The sequence below is a fragment of the Nicotiana tabacum genome, chromosome 4 (assembly GCF_000715075.1).
Source record: "Nicotiana tabacum cultivar K326 chromosome 4, ASM71507v2, whole genome shotgun sequence".
Taxonomy (NCBI): Eukaryota; Viridiplantae; Streptophyta; class Magnoliopsida; order Solanales; family Solanaceae; genus Nicotiana; species Nicotiana tabacum.
In genome coordinates this window covers 26,235,774-26,260,945 of record NC_134083.1, presented here as the reverse complement: position 1 = coordinate 26,260,945, position 25,172 = coordinate 26,235,774, and the positions used below count along the sequence as shown (strand labels likewise).

General features: G+C 38.3%; 1 protein-coding gene across 8 annotated transcripts; it reads left to right on the top strand.

Annotated features, from left to right (window-relative positions):
- The first annotated feature begins 3,385 nt into the window (after positions 1-3,385).
- LOC107804351 (pre-mRNA-splicing factor ATP-dependent RNA helicase DEAH1) lies at positions 3,386-24,997 on the top strand. Of its 8 annotated transcripts, none has more exons than XM_075251589.1 (28): positions 3,386-3,563; positions 4,331-4,430; positions 4,532-4,662; positions 4,773-4,976; positions 5,099-5,176; positions 5,280-5,366; positions 6,400-6,433; positions 6,546-6,600; positions 8,379-8,438; positions 8,575-8,646; positions 9,284-9,347; positions 10,160-10,239; positions 10,377-10,444; positions 10,535-10,592; positions 10,801-10,858; positions 10,957-11,025; positions 11,603-11,676; positions 11,794-11,883; positions 13,750-13,837; positions 14,443-14,529; positions 14,897-15,012; positions 15,101-15,167; positions 15,737-16,783; positions 17,332-17,394; positions 17,982-18,206; positions 23,645-23,707; positions 23,813-23,885; positions 24,581-24,997. In XM_075251589.1, exons 2-28 carry the CDS (start codon positions 4,337-4,339, stop codon positions 24,622-24,624), a joined length of 3,249 nt encoding a protein of 1,082 aa, XP_075107690.1. In that variant the 5' UTR covers positions 3,386-3,563; positions 4,331-4,336; the 3' UTR covers positions 24,625-24,997. The 8 variants fall into 8 exon arrangements, with proteins under 8 accessions (XP_075107690.1, XP_016483725.2, XP_075107691.1 ...); XM_075251590.1 differs by having other exon boundaries at positions 3,393-3,523; XM_075251593.1 differs by having other exon boundaries at positions 3,445-3,563; positions 4,773-5,030.
- The last annotated feature ends 175 nt before the right edge of the window (positions 24,998-25,172 follow it).

Sequence of the window (25,172 nt, the reverse complement as noted above, 5' to 3'; positions counted from 1 at the left end):
TTAGTTACATTATGAACGCACTTAAGATTTCTGAGTATTATCCATGCAATATATATGTTGACATTCCTCAGCAATAAGAGACTCAGATATGAGTTAAAAGAAAGAATTGATCCCGCTTCACGGACAAAGGCTTGATTTAGAAGATTATATTATAGATATTCCATAGCGTCCACGAAAGGCGAAAGTATAACCAATACCCTGAGCCGCAGATCGGAAGATAGCTTAAGCATACTTAAAGGCTGAGAGAGAAAAGGAAACTAAAGAGTTACATAAGCTAAGTGAAACATGAGTCTTATTATTAGACCTAGATAATTATAGAAATCGTGGTTCAAAACACTATAGAATCACTCTTAATATCAGAGGTACAATAAAGAGAGTACAACAGCCATATTCTATAATGACTCTACGATAAAGCCAGTTACAAAAGATAACAACATCCATACTCAGTCCGAGCGTACCACTCTGTAACTGTGAACTCTGGAGGGGTAGCCCTCAACTTAGGCCGATGGGGCCATATTCTGAATCATCTGAAAATAATATCTTTCTCATCTAAGGGGTAAACATATCCAAAAGTGATATATATAACTGTGCAGGCCGACGAAGCCGCCGTGAACATATATTGATATACAAAATATACAGGACTCGTCTACAAGTCTCTAGAGATGACTGTATCATGGTCTGGACAGGGCCTCAACCTACCCATCAAACCTGTATAAAAAATGGACTCTAAAGGTCTAGACCTGGTAACTCCGAGGGAGTGGAGCTTACCAAACAAGCTGATGTTTGACTCTGTCTGCTGGGAAGGTCTATCCAACTGTCTATGAGGACCCGCAGGCATGAAATGGAGCGTCCCCGACAAAAGGAACGTCAATACAAAATACTGTACCGAGTATGTAAGATAATAGAATAACTAAAAGCTGGACTGAACTGATAATATAATAACTGAAAGTAACTAGGAGTCAAAGACAATATGAAGATATGCTTACCTGTTGATACTGACTCAACTCTCTCAATATAGTAAGTAAAATAGTTGCCTGGCTCTATAAGGCTCGGTACGTATAATTTATGTGCCATAGTAGGTTCGCTCATAGGCACTCGGCCATACTAGGCTCTGTATCTCGGCCATTCTAGGCTCGCTCATAGGCGCTCGGCCATATGAGGCTCGATATATAACTTACCATATGATCAGAGGTTGCCCAATAGGGGCATGCCCACCGATTATAGCTCGATGGTGGTGAAAATACTGTAATACTGCCCAATAGAGGCCTGCCCACCGATTATAACTCGATGGTGGTGAAAATACTGTAATATTATATATATATATATATATATATATATATATATATATATATATATATATATATATATATATATATATATATATATATATATATATATATACTCTCTACTCTCTTGACTGGAAGAAGACAATACTTAACTGAATATAAAGTCCCGATAAGGGAGAATATGATAACTTATGAGACTAGGATAATGTACATAAATTTAGGAATATGAACTTCTTTTTATGTCTCGTTATCAAACACATATAGTTACGGGATCATGCAAAAATGAAGGAAAGGTTTATCCTTAACATACCTTAACCCCGTTGAGTCTTTAATACCTTCCAGGCAAATCTTCAAACAATTCAACTCAATCTACTATAGATAAGGAGATTCAAAACCAGTGCTGAGTAAAGGCTAAGTCCGTTACTTAAGCTATTAGCTCGTTGACGTAAATTCGGCAGCATCTCCCATGTAATAAGGGCCTCCTCCAATACCATATACCAACAATAACAACGAGAGAAATCCAGCAGGATGTACAAATCAATAACAAGACACCATATAACAACAACAAGTCACCACTATTTAACGATAATATTGGAATCCGATAACCCATATCACCCCTTATAGACTTCTTAATTTAGCTTACCAGTATCATGAACATGATAATGAAGTCATTCATCAATGATTCCAGCCTCATACCATACATTTATAACAAAGGAAACAATCCACCACTCCAACTATCCTCAATTAAAAATTTTATTCACTAGTTCATGTCTTGTCCAACTACATTTGACCTAATTTTCAGCACATTTTTGAATGTAACTTGTGATGACCTTTGCAAACTTTTGTTCCACAATTCGCTCGATTTCAAAACATAACACATGACTATGATACGACTAAAATAACTCATAGCATAACCTACTTATCATGTTAATCACCCTAGTCTTACCCCAAAAGTACATGTTATAACATTCCCAACTTGTCGACTTTTGACTAAACTTATTTTCTTCAATTCGTTTAGCTTCTAAGATTTCCAACCCTCTTGGTACTTGGTATTCATGATCTTAAGTATTTGTAACCTCCAAGTTAACATGATTAACTTACTTTATGTACTTTCAAAGATGATCTCATTTCTTAACTTACATCAATTGACTTGCGGCGTACTTTTACATACGAAAATATGGGGTGTAATATATTTATTACTAACAAGGGCATAAATAGATACCGAATACTTTATATTATTATTAAAATGAAACTACCAAACTAAAAATTTAAAACCTAAATAAATTAAGTATGATGTAAGCTTATGTATTAAAACCGTAATTAAAAAAACAAGTATTACTACAAAATTAAAATATCCAGAAAGATCTCCAAAACGGAATCGGTAACATTAATCAGATATGTATATAACTCCCAAACGGGTAGAAATGGCGTGGGATAGCCACTTTTTAATATGGTATTTAGTTTTTATTCACTATTTTTAATGCTGAGCAAAAATAGCCACTGCTCTATTAAAATTAATATAAAAAGAAACTTTAACAACAGAAGGTGCAAATACAAGTTAAGGACATTATGTCCCTAACATTTATACTGCACACATGAAGTTAAGGACGCCATGTCCTTAATATTTACACTGCACATATGAAGTTAAGGACATGATGTCCTAAAGTTTAATAACGGAAAGTGCAAATACATGACACTTTGTCCTTAATATTTACACAACATTCATGAAGTTAAGGACACCTTGTCCTTAATATTTACACAGCACCCATGTCTAGCACATGGGTATTTTCATCCGGGACATGAGATCCTAAAGTTTAACAACAGAAGGTGCAAATACAAGTTAAGGACATTATGTCTTTAACACTTACACTGTACACATAAAGTTAAGGACGTCATGTTTTTAACATTTACCCTACACATATGAAGTTAAGGACATATGTCCCAAAGTTTAACAATAGAAAGTCCAAATATATGACACTTTGTCCTTAATATTTACACAATGTTCATGAAGTTAACGATACTGTGTCCTTAATGTTTACACAGCACCCATGTCTAGCATATAAGTATTTTTGTCCGGGCGGGATAAAAAATTATTAAATTAAGCAAGAGCAAAACCGTTTTAAGTTTTAAATAGCGGCTAAAGACTAAACACATCTCTACGCGACACTTCCCGACACCGGAATCCCTAACATTAGACGGATTTGGACTTCAAAAATTACAAGCCCTTCTAGCTTCGGGTATAGCCGGTGGACAACAGTCTGAGTTTTGCTTTTGATTGTACTGCTTCTCTCCATCTCTTTATGTTGAGTTTGAGATTTTGACGTAGGTTCTGAAATAGTGGGTTTAAAAATTGAGTTGACACTTGTTATTGGTTTCTTCTCTTGTCAAGCTTTTTGATTTTTTGACCTAGGGTTTGAACAACCTTGTGGATCCTCTGTTGTGTTGTGTTGTGTTGCGATCGATTAGTATATTTTTCAAGGGCCCAGGTCCTTGATTTGTAGGCCTCACTTTACTGGTACTTTTCCTGGCTTTTGCGTGATTAGTGATAATCAATTACTATTGTTCATTGAATGGTTTTTATTGCATTCTTATTGAAATTTGTACACAACGACAAAAAACATGCTTATTCTTTGGAGTAGTATTTTAACCTGATAAAGTTGTTTCGATTTACCTTGTGAATTGATATCTGGTATGAATTATGATGGTTATTTCTTTCGAGGAAACATCATGATATGGGTGAAGTTATCAGTGCAATATGAATGATGTAATTTTATAGTTTGTCAGTCTCAATTTATTTCTGTTTCAATTGTTGGAAGTATTTGATTTACTCGATTTCGGTGAGTGAGAAGAATCAACTGATGATTTTATTCGATAGAGAAAAGTATATTATATGTTTTGTGTAAAACATAATCAACTGCCTTACAATGTAACTAATCCATGTGCTAGATTTGTGTGATTGAGGGGCAGGAACTCTAGCAATTTTGACACCCAAATGCATTTTAAATCTAACTTTCATTGTTTACGTATTTTGCTGTTTAATGCAGTTAAAGATGGGGTCTGACTTGAGGAGGTGGGTTTCAGACAAATTGATGTCTCTTTTGGGGTACTCACAGCCCACAGTTGTTACTTATGTTCTTACTCTTTGTACGTCCTCTTCTTATATTTTAATAAACATTGATTAGAGTACCTACATTCTGATGTTAAATTGTTGTGGCAACATTGTTCATAATATCACTTCAATGCAGCTAAGAAAGCTTCATCACCTTCTGATCTGATTAATCAGCTCGTAGATATGGGAATGTCATCCTCTGGTGAAACAAGGGTGTTTGCTCAAGAAATTTTTTCTAGAGTTGAGCGCAAGACGACAGGGCCAAATGTTAGTATTTCTTACAGTTTCAGTTATTTCACAGGGTTTCACTAGTGAGGATTCTTTTGGTGAAACATTGCGCTTTATCTCTTAACATTTGGTATTTCTTGTTGCACCAGCTGTATTTACAACAAGAAAGGGAGGCTGCAAAGTTGGTGAGGAAGCAAAAAACCTACACGCTTCTGGAGGCTGATGATGATGATGACAATAATGTTGGTGGTGAAAGTAATTCTGTGTCCTCTCAGACTAGGCAAGAAGATACCCATCAGAAGAAGTTCAGGAGGAGGGTTGAGACCCATGAAGACGAAGACGAAGACGACGAGGCATAGTGCTTATACTCTTCTTCTTCTTGATAGAATTCGGTTTTGTTTCTGATGGTAAGCTGCCCCAATAGTGCTTGTTGTATTAACAGGTTTCCTTCTATTGACTAAATATGATGGTGCAGGTAGTTAGGAATGTGGGCGATGAAAGACGGGTTAGGAGACGAACTTCCCTAGATGAAGATGACAGTGACAACTCTGAGGTACAGCTTATGGTGTATTCTTTCAACTTTTTTGCCTGTTCACCTTCTCCATACTCAGAACTCCTGAACCATTTGATATTACTTGCATGCTTTGCTGTTGCAGTCAGAAGAGGAAATACTTCGGGACCAAAAGGAGAGGGAGGAGTTGGAACGACATCTCAGAGAGCGAGATGCTGCAGGAACTAGAAAGGTGAGCAATTTTAACATCTTTTGAACCTCCGTGTGCTTAGATAGCATGCAGTGCTTTTATGATTTGAATTCGCTGTCAGGGGTTTGGGTGGAAAGGTATGTTTGAGTAATTGGTAAATCAATCTATTAATTCTTCTGTTTTCAGAGTTGTAAAATTGAAGCATGGATGCACTTTAGGCAATGAAAGATTGGTCCCATACAAATACGAATCTAGTGGGGTAGTCTTGTGGATTTGACTATCTTCTAATGCATTTGAAACCAACAATTTTAGATGAAGCTTTCATTTAAGTTTTTGTTGGTTTAGTTGCTGTTAATTTGAAAGTTTAAGACTGAGGCACATATGCACTTGGATCGTCTATGTTCTATTTGCTATCATATACACCTTCTATTAGGTTCCCGGTCTGAGCATCACATTCTTTGATTGTGTTTGTGCATTGATATAACCTATATATTTGAATATCTCTCTTGATTCTCTCTGCCTTTCCAGGGTAGGGGTAAGGCTGCATACATCCTACCCTCCCCAGACCCCACTTGTGGGATTACACTGTGTTGTTGTTGTTGTTCTTGTCTCTCTTGATTAGTTGCTCTTTTCTTCATAAAAAAATGTTGCTCTCTAAAAAATGCGGCGTGCATGCGCGAGGGTTTTCTGTGTTATTTTGCTAGCTTTTACATCATTCTGTGAGAGGTTTTGATTGATATCTCTTGTTGAAATTATTGGATATGTGGGTTGCTCTAGTGGTGAGCACCCTCCACTTCCAACCAAGAGGTTGTGAGTTCGAGTCACCTAAGAGCAAGGTGGGGAGTTCTTGGAGGGAGGGAGCCGAGGGTCTATCGGAAACAACCTCTCTACCCCAGGGTAGGGGTAAGGTCTGCGTACACACTACCCTCCCCAGACCCCACTAGTAGAATTATACTGGGTTGTTGTTGTTGATTTCATCCTGTGTCTACTAATGGAGGTCAGACTTATTTCTTGATGGTATTCAGCATATTTCTTTGTTCTAATACTACTGTGGTATTTTTGTTTTCGTTAACAGTTGGCAGAGCCAAAATTAACAAGGAAGGAGGAAGGTACTTGCTATAGATACAGTTCCTGCTGTACATGTATTTGTTTATTTTTCTTATTCTTCAGTAGAAAAAATGAGAATTTATGCAAGTGAGCTCATACATGGATATCTGACAGAAGAGGCAATCAGGAGGTCTGATGCGTTGGAGCGAGATGACATTGGAGCTTTAAGGTTAGTCACCATACAATCTAGTTCAGTATTATATTATTATCTTGCATCTCACAAAATCTTCTAGTAACCACGTCAATCCATCATGAACTTGCAATACCTCTTCTATTTGAAGTTCATTTACTTATCTATTTTGTCCAAAGGAGCTAATTGAAGTTGGTGTGTCTCTTTTACCTGTGGTATTATGTTAATAGTTTTGAGGAGGTACTTGAACTTTATCCCCCCCCCCCTCCCCCAAAAAAAAGAAAAAAAAGGGAAGCAGATGAAATAGGCATGTTGGACTTAGGAAAACATTATCTTGCTTGTTAGTAGATAAAATGGCAAGGGACATGAATTGGAGCTTGGATGTCATTTTTTCCCGCCTATTGAGTATTCCACTCTTAAAGAAGAAGAAAAAACTAGATAGCTCTGCTTAAAAAAGGGCAGCCCGGTGCACTAAACTCCCGCTATGCGCGGGTCCGGGGAAAGGCCGGACCATAAGGGTCTATTGTATGCAGCCTTACCTTGTATTTTTGCAAGAGGCTGTTTCCACGGCTCGAACCCCTGACCTCCTGGTCACATGGCAGCAACTTTACCAGTTACGCCAAGGCTCCCCTTCTAAGTTAAATTTTGGTCCAGGCTAATCTGCTTTAAGATAAAAGACGACGCGATAAGTATGTACAGATTGGGGACATGGTTTGACCGAAGTCATTTGTCAAATCAGCATCTAGTTTGCATGAAAAGTAGAAGTGGAGCATCAAGCTCTTTTAATGCGGAATATATCTGTCTGGATATTCTCATACTTCCTTCATTCTAAACAAGTTAAAGACATGACGGTGTTCTTCAAGCAGCTTTTCTTTCTATTCAATCTTCTGTAGTCTCCAACTCGTGGTTGTTTCATCTACTGTCCTTTTTAATACCCCTAAAATGTTGAACATCAAGACACGAGAGTCCATATTTGAATTTGCAATGCAACTGTGGTTTGTGCATTCACTGTGACCTGTGCCAGAGAACACCAGCTCATGATAATCTATCTCCTCTTCCTTAAACTTCTTGCACTTCAGAGTTGAGAGGAGATAGTACTAGTGACAGAAAAAGGCACACTGTAGCGTTTGGAGTAGAGAACTATGTTTCTATTCATCCTTTCTTGGATTGATTGGGTATGTAATTGAGAAGCACTTATTCGTCATCCTTATCATTTCTGTTTCAAAAAAATAAAATAAAATTGAGAAGCACTTGGGTGTTAATGTCCAACAAGGTTTTCGTGAAATAGACTGATCTTTTGTTGATTGAATGGCTTCGTGCACATTACATTTTCTAGTGCATTGCATTCGATACTTAGTTTTCCTTTACTATACTTATGTATTTGTTATTCTTTTTCTTTTTCTTGTGGGATTTGGGAGAAGGGTGAAAGAGGTTTTGGGGTTGGGGGCTTCTGTTATGTACAATTTAAAATGGACGGTCCAATTTTGGGATGAGGTACTGTATCTTTGCATCTGGGCCTCCATGAAGGACAATGTTGAATTATAGGCCTCAGTAGCCGGATTTGCTATTACTATGTGAAGGATTTAGGGCAGAAATTGGAAACAAATTTACTTGTGTGAACAATTTGTTCGGGCAATCTCAGAATATCTCCCTAAGCTTTAAAGAATATCACATGCCAATACCTATTATTTTGCACATTAAGTATTTGTCTCTTTAGCTGGCCGCCAATCCTTGTTATTTTGCACATTGAGTATTGGGCTGTTAAGCTGGCATTCACAGATTATTTGCACTCACGTCTCAATTTCACTCTGATCCAGGAAGGTTTCGAGGCGAGAATATTTAAAGAAGAGGGAGCAGAAGAAGCTAGAGGAACTAAGGTATTTAGATGAATGTGTATTGTAGTTTACAGTCTCTTATTGTATGGAAGTAAATTACGTTTTCCTATGTTATATAATCTTAAATTATTTCATTCTGGTAATTAGTCAATGTATAACCATGTTTGTGGTATTCCAGAGACGATATAGAGGATGAGCAATACCTGTTTGAGGGAGTGAAGCTGACAGAAGCGGAGCAACGTGAATTAAGGCAAGGAAATACACTTCCCCTGCTTTGTTTTGATGCTTGTTCTGTAATAATTCTTGATATAAGATTGCTTTTCCTAATTCATCTGATTTCTTCATTGCAATTGATTCCATACTGAACTCACTCAGTGGTACTTGTTAATTTGAAGACTTATTCTTGCTATTAAGAGATTGCATGATGAGGAGTGCATCTACTATTTTCCAGCTTAGCAAGATTTTGAATCCCATAGTGGTTTGTGTTTATCATTCTCTTTTAGTAGCTTATATAGAAATGGTTTTTACATGCCTTGTCTTTCCTGCTTTGGTGGGAGTCCTACTTCTAGTTGACGTGAAGTCATCCCGTGTTTCTCATCTGTTGTCTCTTTGGGTTTGAACTTGATTTTATCTGACTACTTGTTCAATGGTTGTGATAATATGCGGATTCCAGCTCACTCAATGTGATATAATTTCATCATTCCCTTATCATACGAAGATACTGATGAGTACTAAATGGATTCTTGTGAACGTGGAATTAGTGCCTTTCTGCATTTGCCTTTTTTAGTTTTTGGTCTAACATTCTCTTAAGTAGACTTTGATTGAATCCGGGTTTGCTTTATATGCGCATATGCTATTGTGTACTCAGGACCTTTGCAATTTTGCAGCTATAAGAAACAGATATATGAACTAGTGAAGAAGCGATCAGAAGACACCGATGACCTAGGCGAGGTAATCGATATTCTGAATATTTATCGCTTCCAAGAACATTTTTTAATGTGATACATTATTTTTTATTGTCTGTAGCATTTACTACTTTGATTTCTTGCTTGTCATAGTTCCTGGCATCTCCTTCTCTTTCCCTCCCCCACAACATATGGATAAAAGGTAGACAGGAAAAATGATGTCTGGATCATCACTGCCAGTGATCCTTCCTTGTCCTAACCTTCCTTTTGTGAAAGACTCGTTTTTGTTCTATTGCCAGTATTATTTCTTCAATCTTCTCTTAAGGCTTGAGTGCAATTTAAGGAGCTTCGATAAAAATACTGAACATCTAGATTTGTTGTGTGAATTATATTTTCCGTCCATAGTTGAAATAGTGGATGATTGTACCTTTTTTTGAAGTTCTTTTTACAAAGTATCAATAACTGGAAGAAAAAACCTCAAATGTTGTTCTCGCTCTTACCTTTTTGAACAAACTAGTGGATGTTGGATGGGGGTGCGCGGTAATGTGAATTTTAGCAATTACTGGAAGCCCTGTGTTATTGTTTTCTACTTGGTTTATTTTCTTATCCCATGTTTAATGTTCCAAATTATTCGTCAGATAGGTCTAAATCAAGGACAATGAGTTTGATGCAATTTTACTAGGGCCACTGATCTGAAGAAGATGTGAACCCATTGTAAAACTATTGGAAAAAAATTGTAAAAATATTGGAAATCGGGAATGGAAATTAAGTTGATTAAGTTTGAATTCTATTCCATGTTCCAGTTTATCTCAGTTTTCGTATGGAAATCCCTTATTTTTGTTTTTATTCTAAATACAGTATAGGATGCCTGATGCCTATGATCTTGAAGGTGGTGTAAATCAGGAAAAGAGATTTTCGGTGGCTTCGGAGCGTTACAGGTTAGTTATATTGAGAAAGATAGTCGTAATAGTTGCTCTAGCATAATGAGATGCGTAAAAGTGCTATTTGGTCTTGGAGAGTCACTTTTTTAATTAAATTTTTTATATGGTCTTGCATTCTGTTTTGACATTTCCAGGGATCCTGCTGCTGCTGAAAAGATGAACCCCTTTGCAGAACAAGAAGCATGGGAGGAACATCAGATTGGTAATCTCCAATTCACTGCTGCCATACTCAATGTTTTTGATGAACTTAGGAAGTTTTCTAGTCTCTAAGTTTGGAGTCATCGCAATGCAGGGAAGGCAACGCTTAAATTCGGGTCAAAAAATAGAAAGCCCACATCTGAGGACTATCAGTAAGTTCTCCCCCCCCCCCCCCCCCCCCCAAAAAAAAAAACAAAAAACAAAAAAAACACATGTAGCAAGTTTGGATACAGAAAGGATGGTATTGAAGAATTGGCTTCTGTGCTTTACAGTTAGTGGATTTTGCTGTATCAAGGATCTGAAGGTATTTGTTTTCCAGCTAAATCTTATTATTCAAACCCGAGAACTACTTTGGTGCAGATTTGTTTTTGAAGACCAAATTGAGTTCATAAAGGCAGCAGTGATGGATGGTATTAATGTATGTCTGCTTATTCAATCTTGTCAACGTGTTATGCTAAATCTCTTTTCGCTAATTTCTTGATCATTGGTTTAAGGCCGTCTTTGGTTTGTATGCAGGTTGACCAAGAGTCTCCCGCTGAGTCAATAGAGAAGTCTATGGCTAAATCAGCATTTGAAAAACTTCAGGTATCAATTTATCAGCATCATGTTGTGCAATAGAATTAGCACTTATGGGATGTTTGGTATGCGAACAAGTTATAGCAGGATTACAATGTAGGGATTATAATACGTGGATTAAATAACATGTTTTGTGGTAGATGTTTGGTTTGGATTAAAATTGGGATTTAGGGGTATAATATAAAACTCGTGTTTGGTTTTCCACTAGATAAACTTGGATAAACTTTTTGTTTTCAGTTTTAACCTTGGCCTTCTTAAAAAACTTTGGGAGAAGAGCTTTGGGGAAGGGCATCTTTGTCTTTTGATTATTTTATCTCGGGATTAGCTAACCTGTAATAGTTATCCCACATGGAATTTGGTATACGAATCAATGGATAGGAATTGATTATGAAGTCTGCATCTATAAAGTTGTCCTTTCTGTTAGAATTCTTCACTTTTGCTCTCTGGCTTTTGCACATTATTGTACTACTAGGTTTTTATTGAGACCATTTTTCTAGATTGACCATGGGTTGTACCTTCCAATTTTGTTGCGTTCGATTATTGAAACTCGTTTTTGCTGATCGTCTTTCCTGTATACATTCTTTAGGAGGATAGGAAGACCCTACCAATATATCCCTACAGGGATGATTTGCTCCAAGCTGTTAATGATCATCAGGTTAGGTTGGTTGCTTTGCATTTGTTCTTACTTTTCTTTTGTTGTGGTCGCAGGCTAGTTATAATGTCCTTTTTACTAAATTGTTGTGTAGACACTATTTACAAATTTGTTGCTTGTTGCAGGTTCTTGTTATTGTTGGAGAAACGGGTTCCGGGAAGACCACCCAGATACCGCAGTATCTACACGAAGCGGGGTATACCAAACGAGGGAAGGTATGGATGTCTCTTATATAGAGTATGTACCACACCCTCCAAAAATAAGGAGGACATTTTTTTAAAGAGGCAGAGACTGTTTTCTGGGATAGCATTAACTACCATGCCAAGGGAAGTGGCTGGAACTAAAAGAGAATGACGCCTAACTAATTGAGGGATATGCTATCTTACAACTCCGTTTTGATAAGTACTTTGGACTATTCAGATAAGCACCAGGAAAGTGCTGATGTTACAAAAGTCCAGAGGACTTCCCCTTTAGTTCAGGAGTCCGAGAAGTCCACCAATTAGTCGAAATCATTTACACTTTTTACGATTCCCCAGCAAAGCAGAAGTCAATTAGCATCGAAATTCGACATAGTGTATTACTTTTGTATTTCATTCAAAGCATCTATTGTTTCTCTCTCTAGACTCCCTGAGTACATAAAGGTTTTCTTCATAAAGCTCTTATATGCTTCCTACCTCTTTATCCCCGCCCGCTATTTATAGCATCCTTTAAGGTCCTTGCGATGCCGATGGTACTCCAAAATGATTAAGGAATATTCTCCAGATTTGACTGACAGGAGGATAATGTAGAAAGAAAAGGTTTATGGCCTCAGTTGATTGTTCACAAATGTAACATCTACTGCAAGGTATAACTCCCCCCCCCCCCCGGGGGGGGGGCTGCAGATTAGTAGATACGTCCTTATAAGCATGTATTCTAGAGGAGTTTTACTCTTCCTGAAAGTTTTCCAATGCCAGAGAATATTCACACCATTTCCCAGCAAAAGCTTGCAGCAAGATTTTTTGGTAAACGATCCTTTCTCTTATCAGCTACCTCCTCCACATATGCTTTGTAAATCCTTATTAAAACGGATGGAAAGAATAGAACATATGTTCTCTTGTTTCCTTTTCAGCATTGCCGAACACTTAAGGAAAATAATAGAATTCTCCCCATGATGGATTTGAATCACCAAGTCCCTCCACCCGTGTTTCTTGGTCCAAGCATAGTGCAAGTTATGTTGTCATATACAGCTCCATTTCCTTGGAGGAGGAACATGGTTGGAGCCAGCAAAGAGTTGGCAATCTCAGTTCAAAACAAACTTTGCTACAATTGGCCCCCTTACCTCTATTTATAATGTTGAGAACTTCTCAGTTCAAACTCTGGCTGTTGCTGTTGGGCTCTCTGTTATTTTAGGTTTGGTTTGTGGGTCTTGTTTCTGCAATTCTTGAGAGTTCTCTCTCTCTCTCTCTCTCTCTCTCTCTTCCCTTTTTTTTTGTTGAGAAGACGTCAACAAAAGACTCTAGATCTTCCATGTATTCTTGCTTACACCAAAAATAGTAAAGGGATAAAAAATGCAGTTTCAGTTTCTGGATAGGGCTGTATTTATCTTCAAAGCATCTTTGGTTTCTCTCTTTCCATATTGTCCACCAAATGCAAGCTGGGACAATCTTCCATCTCTCTTTCTGGTTGGAGGAGCTACTATATCTTTTCCAGCATTCTAGTAACTTCTAGGGTATCATTTGGCATAACCCACATGATTCGTTTCAGATTAATGAAAATCCTCCATACCTGTTCTGTTATCCTGCAATGCAAAAAAAGATGGTTGATTGTCTTTGCCTCTATTCTACATAAATAACATCTGGAGCATAGGTTGAAGCCCCTCTTGATTAGGCTATCCCGAGTCAAAATCGCTTTTCTGGTCAAAAGCCATGTGAAGCAAGCAACTTTGTAAGGAATTGTTGAACTTCTCTCTTCCTTTGATCAAAGACCTTTGGAAATCTTTCCACATAGCTTTTATGAATTGTTGAAGCTTGCTTGTATCTTGTGTATTCATTCTGTAGCTGTCCACGAATGTGGTGATACCTTTGCGGTCACCTTATTTGCAGTTCAGTTAATTGGATTGTCTGTCACTATATTGCTACGGGAATAAACTTTTGGGGTAGGAGGAGCATTTTTCAAGGGTCCTGCAGTATGGTATGTTAACTTTGGTTGATTCTGTGAGGACTTCTCCACTGTCATTTTCTTACTCCACATCTCTGTGTTTCTACCTTTAGAGATCTTTTAGCTCATCTTGCTTTTGCAGATTCGTTGCGTGTTTATTCTGTGTCCCTTTCTTTTCACTGTTGTTTTACTTTTGAGCTCGGTCAAAATAATGCATGGAACCTACATATTCATGGGCTGTGTCTCTGCCCAACCAAAGGTGCGGTAGAATGAAAAAACTTCCTAGAGAGGTTTTCTCTGTTGCCCTTGCAGCAATCCCAAATAGGGAATAGGGAAGCCAGAATATTTGGCTATCCTAAATCATGTTTTTAGGAGATGAATCCTACATGACTTTCTGCCTGTAATCTTGTAATATAGGAAAGCAAGGCCCTCTGCCAATTCCTTATTTTTTTAGGCAACTCTAAGTTTTTGAACATGAACCATAAATTTTGTAGTGATTCTTTTTGGCAGTGATTTATTGTCAAGGCAATGTATTCTCCCTCATGGTTGAAGCCATTAAACGCCTATTCTTAGCGATGTAAAACTGGAACCAGAAATATGGTTTATGGTTGCTGAAACTAATATTTTGCTTCTCACAGATTGGATGTACTCAACCTCGTCGGGTTGCTGCAATGAGTGTTTCTGCACGTGTTTCTCAAGAAATGGGAGTGAAACTTGGGCACGAGGTATGCTTCAGATGATATGTTTTCTCTTACTTTTATTAGTTGTAGATGATGTGTTTGCTCTTCATTTAGCATATGTTAAAGTTGAAAAGAGGAAAGCTGGTTTTCATGTAGTTTGTAGCGAGAATCCTCTTGATCATGTTTGCACTGAGACGTTTTTGCTAATCGAGTTCTGGTTATAGGTTCTGGTACATCAGAGAACATCAAAGGCTTCTGCATTCTGATCTTTATTTATTATCTGCTCAGTTGTTTGCGTAATCTCTTGACATTGCCTTGTTCAAATGATAATTGTACCTTAGGACTTGGACATATATTTTGTCAATCTTTACATCAGCTTCCAACATGTAATGATTGAATCTGTCATGTCCAGGTTGGCTACTCTATTCGTTTTGAAGACTGCACTTCCGAAAAAACATTGCTGAAATATATGACTGATGGGATGTTGCTGAGAGAATTCCTTGGTGAGCCTGATCTAGCAAGCTATAGGTCTGTGCTGTAGTAAATGATTTTATTGGTATTCCTTACCCAACTCCCAAGCCTTTTGATTTGCCTAATCAAGTGTTTGGCTTTTCAGTGTCATCATGGTCGACGAGGCTCACGAAAGAACGCTATCCACTGACATCTTGTTTGGCTTGGTTAAGGCAAGTTCTCCCTATTTTAGCCTTTAAATCTTAATGTGATGCGCTCACTCTTGGTCATAATTGGAAGCCGCTCTTTGTTTGGGAACTGAACAATGGACATTATGAACTCTTTACTTGTTTGTTTTGTCAATGCAGCATGCATACATGAAATTAGACAAAAACTCTTGTTACTGGATATATCCTAATTTTCACTACAGTTCAGGAAGAGAAACCTGGAGAAAATTTATTGAAAAAAAAATCTCCTCATAGAAAGGCTTTTCCATTGGGCTCCCCCAAAATTCTCACTTTGATTCTCCAGGCAAGAAATGGACTTTTCCCAAGTTTCTTATACTTTCTTTCAAAGGAAACATGCAACAGAAAATGTTCTCTGTTGTTTTCCCTTCCCTAGTTTCCAAGCAAATGATTAATAATGTTACGGTAGCTGGTGGGCTTGTATGGATTGGTGAACTAGGATGGGGAGTAACAACTTTACATGGGTCTCATTTGACCTTCAATTGTGACATTCATGAGTGTGAAACTGCATCCCCATCACCTTCTTGTTGCTGATATAGCTACTTACTTTATCACAGGATATTGCTCGATTTCGGCCTGATCTAAAGTTGCTTATTTCAAGTGCGACTCTAGATGCAGAGAAGTTCAGTGATTATTTCGACTGTGCTCCAATTTTTAAAATTCCTGGAAGGCGGTTTCCAGTTGAGATACATTACACAAAAGCACCAGAGGCCGATTACTTGGATGCAGCAGTAGTCACCGCTCTTCAGATCCATGTAACTCAGCCACCTGGTGATGGTGATATCTTAATCTTTTTGACTGGGCAGGAGGAGATTGAAACAGCAGAGGAGATCATAAAGCACCGGATAAAGGGTCTGGGGACAAAAATTGCTGAGTTGATAATTTGCCCAATATATGCAAACCTGCCAACAGAACTGCAGGCCAAGATATTTGAGCCCACTCCTGAAGGGGCTCGTAAGGTTGTCCTGGCTACAAATATTGCTGAAACATCATTGACGATTGATGGGATTAAATATGTTATTGATCCAGGATTCTCTAAGATGAAGTCTTACAACCCTCGGACAGGAATGGAGTCACTACTGGTCACTCCTATATCGAAGGCGTCTGCGAACCAACGGGCTGGTCGATCTGGAAGAACTGGTCCTGGGAAGTGCTTTCGATTATACACTGCATATAACTACATGAATGATTTGGAAGACAACACAGTCCCGGAAATACAAAGGACCAACCTTGCAAATGTCGTGCTCTCTCTCAAGAGCCTTGGGATTCATGATTTGCTGAATTTTGACTTCATGGACCCCCCACCTGCAGAAGCTCTACTTAAAGCGCTGGAACTGCTCTTTGCCCTTAGTGCCCTTAATAAGCTTGGCGAGTTAACAAAAGTAGGTAGAAGAATGGCCGAGTTTCCTCTAGATCCGATGCTGTCCAAGATGATTGTTGCCTCTGATAAGTACAAGTGCTCTGATGAAATAATAAGTATTGCTGCAATGCTTTCTGTGGGGAATTCTATCTTCTATCGTCCAAAGGACAAACAAGTCCATGCGGACAATGCACGGATGAACTTTCATATGGGCAATGTGGGAGATCATATTGCTTTGCTAAAGGTTAGTTGCTGAATGATAATGGACCTGTTTTGGTACAATATATTCCTGGTCAATATAGGTTTTTGTGGCATGATGATGTGCTTTGCATATCTTCTTTCTTCATATTTGTATCTTCCCCTTGGTCAATCCTGCCTCTGAAGTACACCCCAATAGGTAGAGAGACAAAGTAGAAACAAGTTTCCATATGGTGGATTTGCCTCCAAGAGGTAGTTTTCTGGGGTGGGAGGTAGGCATGACAAATTTTATGACTGTTGAACAGTAAACCAGAATAAAGAAATGTCTTGTATGATCAGGTGAAATTAAGTGCTACCATGCGGGTATATATTTCTTTTGGTGTCAGGGGGGAGGGTACATCTGTAGGATGTTAAAGAAAATGCAATGTCTTTATCACACTTCAAAATAATTGTCATGTCATGATAACGCACTATCATTATTTATTTACTTGAAATTTAGCTGGCTACCTTCAAATAAACAAAAAAGAAAATCTGGTTTGCAGCTTGGATGCATGCTAAAAATGGCTTTCTTCTTTGTCTACTGTTGTTCTTCAGGTTTATAATTCCTGGAAGGAAACAAACTTCTCAACGCAGTGGTGCTATGAGAACTACATCCAGGTTAGTATCAAATTCCTGTTTTATGCTGTGATAGTCTCCTCTTTTTCATGAAAGACATTTAATAGCTAAATAAAATGCATCCAGGTTAGTTTCAAATTCTTGTTCTACGCTGAGTTAGCTCTCTTCTTTTCCTTGTTGAAGGAAGCCATCAAGCCCAATAAAATTTGTATTTAGCTATGAATCATGATTCTGCTGCTACAAATATTTTAGTGCTATCATGTTTTGTTTAAATTTCACCAGTGTCATTAGAAGATCATTTTATCCACGGCGCTTTAACTAAAAAAGGCACTTATTATTAACAATAAAGAAAAGGCCCTTAATATTCCATTCTCTAGATTTTTATAATAAGATGGGCTTAAATGGAGCGACATGGAGGAGGATTCATATGACCAAACTCATTTTGATTGTGATTGAGGCTTGTTGTATCGTTGTATCACAGACATGGCTACGGGAGGGAATTGACCCTGTCATGACTGCAACTGTTATAGAAGGGGTTTGGGGGAGTGATTGTAACTTTAATTGATGGGTGATGTTGATTCATCATTGTTACTTGTAATGTTTAATGAAACGTTCTTTTAACTTTCTAGGTCAGAAGCATGAAGAGAGCCAGGGATATCCGAGATCAATTGGAGGGCCTGCTGGAAAGGGTGGAAATTGAGTTGACTTCAAATATTAATGACTTGGAAGGTATAAAGAAGTCTATTACATCAGGATTTTTCCCCCACTCAGCCAAACTACAAAAGAATGGGTCTTATCGTACTGTTAAACATGCCCAGACAGTTCACATTCACCCCAGCTCAGGTTTAGCACAGGTAAAGGATTTTGTTTACTTAGAGAAGGAAAAATAAGTAGAAAAAGATGTTGCATGTTACAAGAGGCTCTAAATTGCTTGGCAAAGACAATGAACTCAAGATGCAAAAAGATAAATTGCAATTGTTGTTTTTACTAGAATAGCGGACATTTGTAGTGCATCAGTATCTTCCTTAGGATTATTTTTTTGGCCTCACCGCTTCATATGACCCAAAATATGGTATTCGTGTTGGCAACTTAACAGTTGAGATGTTAATGCAGTTTAAAAGTTCGTGATTATAGACTGACCACCTATTGAGCTTATCTGGTAGCAGATTCACGACTTTCCTAGGATTTACTAGTTTTCTGATGATCATCCCCGTCCCCGAGAACTGGTACTTATGACCATCTCAACCGGCTATCGAAATCTTATCTCCCCCACCGCTCCCATCTCAATCCTTCACTTCTTTTTTGATGAGGTAAATTGTTTTATTAATAATGGAAAAGCTCATGTATACAAAAAGTAGAAAATCTACAAAATAATATGATTCTCTTTGAATGACACCTGATCTTCTATATAAGCTGGGATCTCATGGGTACACCAAGAACTGGGATGGAATGTACATCGTCATACTCTGTTCTGTCAAAAGCTCTTTTATTTCGTTCCTTCTACGGGACAGACATGGTGCTAGTGGGGCAACATTCCAGGTTATTCAACTTGTCTTCCTGAATTTCAGCTGGAGAATGTCTCCTTCATTGTACGCCGCATAGTGCATTGCAGTTTGACCCATCTCAAAATCTCACACTACAAACAAATTGTAAAAGGTAGTCTACATCTTCACATGATATTTGCATATGAAGCACCAGTTGACGTACATAATCTTTCGTTTTCTTAATTTTTCATATGTCAATAGCCCCCTTTGATGTTCTTGGTCCTTTGGAATCTGCGGAAAACTTGATTCCTCCCTCACCAAGAGCTTAATTATTGAAAACAATCCACCTCTTACCTCCTCCCACCACCTTCATTTATAACATGTGATATGCTTTGCTTGTTTAGCAAGCCGTGGAATTTAGCTGCTTTCCATTCCTGAAGGTTCCGCTTGATCCGTACATCTCGATGAACTCCTCCCTCCCATAAACCATCAAACTTGTTGTACTGTCATCTCTTTCTGGCTTAAGATAATGTGAGGGGTCGTTTGGTATGATGTACTAGGTAATCAATAATGGTATAAGAATTTGTATTGAGTTTATACATTGTTTGCTTGTGATGTTAAATCTAGGATAACTAATCCATGTATTATTTTATACACCAATTGGTCTATTATCTTATCCAACCACCAACATGGAATAACTAATCCATCTACAAGCTATACATGGATAAAGCACCAAAAGGACAAAAGTACCTTGTCTTTTTTCTAAAAGCCTATGAAGACCAAATATCCAAGGGTACAATTATAAAGTCATTATTTTTTAGCTTAAAAAGTAAACAAATAATTTAGATGATACTTTGTATACCCAGTTTTAGTGCAATGAACCAAACACTCAACAAGAAATAATCCATGTACTATTAATTTTCGTATTATTAATCCCTGCATTACTACTTCCTACACTATGATAAATGTATAACTTGTGTTCGAACCAAACGACCCTCGAGTGTTTGGGAATGTGAGTCTCAATGTCTCTTTTTTCACACCACCTATGACTCCTAGAGTTCATTTTACTTTCACCCTCTAGCATAAAATGTTATGTTGCTGATGAAGTCTTCCCACTCATTCATAATATTCCCCCACATTCCGTACCCAAAAGGGCATTTGGTATTTTTGGTCCTCCATCCCCCTTTTTGCGTGCTTTTATGAATCACCTCTCTCCATATATTGTGTTTCTTAATCACGAATATTCATGACCATTTTCCTAATAAGGTCTTTCTGAAAACTTAGAGATCTTTCATTCCAACTGTCTAAGTGGAACTATCTAGTCCCATTTGCTGAGTCCCATAGGAAGTTCCTTTGAAGCATTTCCAATTTACCTATGATACTGGCCGGTGCGTGAAGTAATGATAATGCACGTAGAGATGGTACTGGAATCTATTGAACTCACTTTATTGGAAGTACCCAAGGGTAAGCTTAGATAAGTAATTGGAACTTGGAAGAGTTCCAACCACAACACTTGTGCTAAATGTTCAATATTGTTCATGTCATCCATCATAATGCTATCACACTTCTTGAGGTTGATCTTGAGGGCTGACACTGTTTGGAAACATTTAGGAACCTGTCTAAGGTTATCTCCTTGGTTATTGATCAGAAGGAAGAGGAAACTAAAGAGTTACAACAACAACAACAACAACAACCCAGTATAATCCCACTAGTGAGGTCTGGGGAGGGTAGTGTGTACGCAGACCTTACCCCTACCCTGGGATAGAGAGGCTGTTTTCGATAGACCCTCGGCTCCCTCCCTCCAAGAACTCCCCACCTTGCTCTTGGGGTGGCTCGAACTCACAACCTCTTGGTTGGAAGTGGAGGATGCTTACCACTAGAGCAACCCACTCTTGTCAAAACTTAAGTGTTGTCTGCGAACAAGAAATGTGAACCTTCATTGTATATTATACTGGATTGCGGTAGAGAAGTCCCTCAAGGCGATAGCTATCCATTATTTTACCCAACACTTAGAGTTTCAAGATGAATAGCATGTGGGATGATCGGTCATCCTCTCTCACGCCCTCGAGCTCCAAAGAAATCACACGTGCTTCCATTCACTAGGATTGAGAATTTGACCACTGATATGCATAACTTGATCCCTTTCTTTTCTCCACCTATCCGAGTCATATCTTCACATTTTATATCCAGGAACTCCCAATTCACATGATTATAGGCCCTTTCAAGGTTTAGTTAGAACAAGATTCTCGACTTTCCCACTTCCTTCTGGGATCGACCACTTCGTTTGCCACCAAGAAGCTTCTAGGATCTGTCTTCTATCCATGAACACATTCTGAGAGGTGGAGTCTTATCTTGTCCAACACCTTCTTTGATCTAGTTGAAAACACTTTAGAGATTATCTTATTGATGCTCCTGCTGGACTTATAGGCGGCATGTAATGATTGGTGTTCATTGCTCCTTTTTTTGGTAGGATGACGTTAAAGGATGTGTTGAGGCTTCTTCAAAATTTGGAGTCTCGTAAAATCAGTATTGGCAAAGGCTCATTTAAGGCGCGCTTAAGCCTGAAAGCTCAAAAAAGCCTAGGGGTATGCGCTTCGCCACTTAGACTGCGCTTCAATGTAGGCAAAGTAGCAAGGCGCGCACCTCATTGCCCATAAGTTCGATGTTGATAGAGCGGTAACAAAAATATAATTGGCAAAAAGATATATTGATTGCTAAGGAAATCATTATAACTAAACATATTACTTTTTTTTGCATTATATATATATATATATATATATATATATATATATATATATATATATATATATATATATATATATATATTTTGTTGGTTTGTTAGTGAAGAAAGAAACCAAAACCCACGCTTTAATTGCGCTTTGCACTTAAAGCTTTGATAGACCCGGAGTGCTTTTTAACGCTTTTCTCCCTTGACAACACTGCCTAAAATGCAACAATGGTTTTCATAACCTTTGCTTTGGCAGTCGAATGCTTTTGGAAGAACGCTAGATGAATCCATCTTGTCCGGATCCATAATACTTGCACGATTCTCTGCTGCCTCCCTCATCTCGTCTTCCTCAATCTCCTTGTCCAACTACTCCCTCATATCATGTCCTATTTTTTTTTGATAACCGTATTGTCCGAGCCAACTTGCGCACACCTCGACTAATTCCACGAGGTACTTGCCACCTCCCACCAGCAACATGTACTAGGTAACTCTATCCAAGCCTGGGAAGAAATCACCTAGTATTTTTTGCCTCCTGGTATTTGAACCTAAGACCTCATGGTTCTCACCCACTTCATTGACCACTAGGCCACACCCTTGGATGCTCATGTCATGTCCTATTTGATTGAACAATAGCCTTTTAAACTTAGCTTTCCAACTCACCTCATCTTTATACTAGCATGCGCTATCACTCCTCTTATCTCTCCTCATATTGATATAGCCCTCTATCCTCTTCCAAAGACTTGAAGTTTAGCCTCCTATTCACCACTGCTGCCTATGAAGAATCTTGTATCAGTCTCCTCCAACCACAAAGCACTCGATCCCCTTTCCCCCTCTCAACTTCCACCAGCTCATAAACTCTCGCATCTTCACCTCTACCCTTCCAAGATTCTCCCTATTCCACACCTGTATCTGTCCTTTCGGCATTTTTCCAACTTCTTTTGGATTTTGAATGATGATGTGCCTGTGACTGCAATCCAATTCCACCAGTACTGCTACTCTATTTACGAGATCTTGTCGGAAGATAAATACACGTTTATACTGTTTTCTTGAAATTGTTAGAACGGCAACACCAGAGTCAAGCTCCGTTACAAACTTTACCAATTGAATATTCTTGTTCCTCTGTTTCATGGTGTCTGTAAAAGACTGATCGTAGACCGATCTCTAGTTGCGTCCTTTTTTTAATTGGTGTCCCCGAAGGGGCCTGGTTGGTTCCTTTCAGATTTGCTGATTCCTTCACCTTGATCTTCTATTAAGGTACGTGTCTTTGCTGGTGCCTTCTAATTTTTTTCAGAAGGATATGCAGTAGAGGAGAATGCATCACATGCTTTCAGTAGGAATAAACAATCATCCTATCTAGCATCATAGCATCCTCCAAGATGAAGAGTTAGGATCACTGTCTCTTATGATATACCTGATGACTTTCATGAAGAGAGGAACTGATCTTGAGGACTATCACGGTCGGTCAAGCTAGTAAAAATTTGGACCATCTGAATATGTATAGTCAAAAAATGAAAGAACAGGCATTCTTTCAAGGTCAATGGTTAGTCTCTGCCTCATGTTCTCGAATCTGAAAGGGGCGTGCGTGCTTCTTCCTCCGCTACCATCTAGCATGATGGGTTAATGGTCCTCGATCTACACCTTGACTGGGGAATCTGTGGTATGTTCAGTACCATTTCCTTCCAAGAGGTTGATACCAAGAATCTTCAACTCTTGTTTATGATGTCGAGCCTTCAGCCGTGGCCCATATGTAACTAGCTTCTGTCAAAGGATCATAGTATGGTTTACTTAGTATTTTTAGGTTGAGAAGACAGGCAGTCTGACCTTTTCCTTCTTGTGGATTTATTAGTCTTGTGATGCTCTTCCCTGAGAACTGGTATTTCTGTGTGTTGTTTAGCTAATTATGACTGAGCCAACCAATGAGGTCTTATCTCCCCCACCCCTCTCATTTCAATCCTTCCACGCTTTCAAATTGCATGCACACAGTTTGTTGTGCTTTGTTTTTTTAAGTTGTCAAGACAGATAATGTAACCTTAATTATGATAGTAACTACATGAGAATCATTTGCTCTTGCATATTGTAGGTGCTCCCTAGATGGGTTGTCTACCATGAGCTGGTCCTGACAACTAAGGAGTACATGCGGCAGGTTAGTCCACCTCTCCTTTATCTCTCTTCTTTTTGTTTCGTAGCAGGGTTGTTATTGCATGTGCTTAATCATTACAGAGATTGTAATTGAGGGTTTTCCTGGCAGGCAACTGAACTGAAACCCGAATGGCTTGTAGAAATAGCTCCTCACTACTATCAGTTGAAAGATGTTGAAGACGGTAAGCGTTCTTACTCTCTTTTGTGTTATTTTCATTTTTTGGTTTCTGTTTGTCTGGCTGCTTTATTGGTGCCTCACAGCTAGACTACATCCCATCTCCTGGTTGAGGGACTTGCAATCCAACATGAACATTTGGTTTTAGGCAAGGGACTAGTTGCATTCAGCTTTGTTTTCAATAAAATATTGATATTTCCATTCGGAGGAGGGTAGGATTGCACTTGTTGTTTCATAATTAAAAAAAAACCTTTTACAAGAGGGGTCATATAACTTTTTTAATCATTGCCTTCTGTAGTCCCAACTTCAAGTGGCGTGTGACTGCAGAAAAGTAAAATGAAACCCCTTACTTTTGCCAGCCATATGCTACTGCTGGAAGGATATCTTATAAGCTGCGTCTAGTTTCATTTATTAGAGAATTAGATCCAACGAGCCTTGCTGAAATGGAGTCATCTAAGGGTGGAGACATTGCTATTTAGTTTAAAATGCTTTTCTGCTTGATGCATATTAGGGGCCAAAATATCCAAAGTATAATCCTCATCCGCTTGATGCCTATTAGGACCAAACTGTTTAATGTTGAGGCCATTAGTTATCATATTTTTTTGGAGTTTGGCAATTGGATTTCATTCCACAAAATATGATGTCGTTCCAGTTGCTTTATTTAAATAACGTAATATTGTTGTGTTTATATGCCTTCTGCAGCTAGCTCAAAGAAAATGCCTCGCGGAAGTGGCCTTGTATCTTAGGATCAACTCCTATTTTTGCAAAAGAAAAGAGCATTGTCAAGAGAGTGGTTTATGCTATGAAAATCTGCTCGTTATACTGCTAGGTAGGACTCTGCTAACTGAAGAAGTCCATGGACATTAACTGAGATGATTAGATAACTGTATATATGATTTTTGTAAATTCACGGCTGTAATTTTTTGTGCGTGCGTCTTTTTGATGCATTTGTTGTATGAGGGTGCTCAACTGTCTGATTAATGAGCTGCGCCTCCTTTTAGTGATTGATACTGTGTATTAGTTATGTAGTATATAAATTGTGGTTAATCCATTTGTTTTATACGATGGGCTTGCTATGACGAGTTAACAAAAGAAAATAGTGGTGATTACAGAAGAAAACTATTCTTGTTATGCGCTAGTACTTTAAATTCAACAAAGCTCTCTAATTCCTATACTGCTTTTGTTTATATTAAGATGTTTGAGGGGACACGAAGGGTAAAGCAATTTGATACTATGTATAAGTCTGGTCATAAATTAGCTCACTGCCCTTATTACGCTAGTTGATAACTTCATT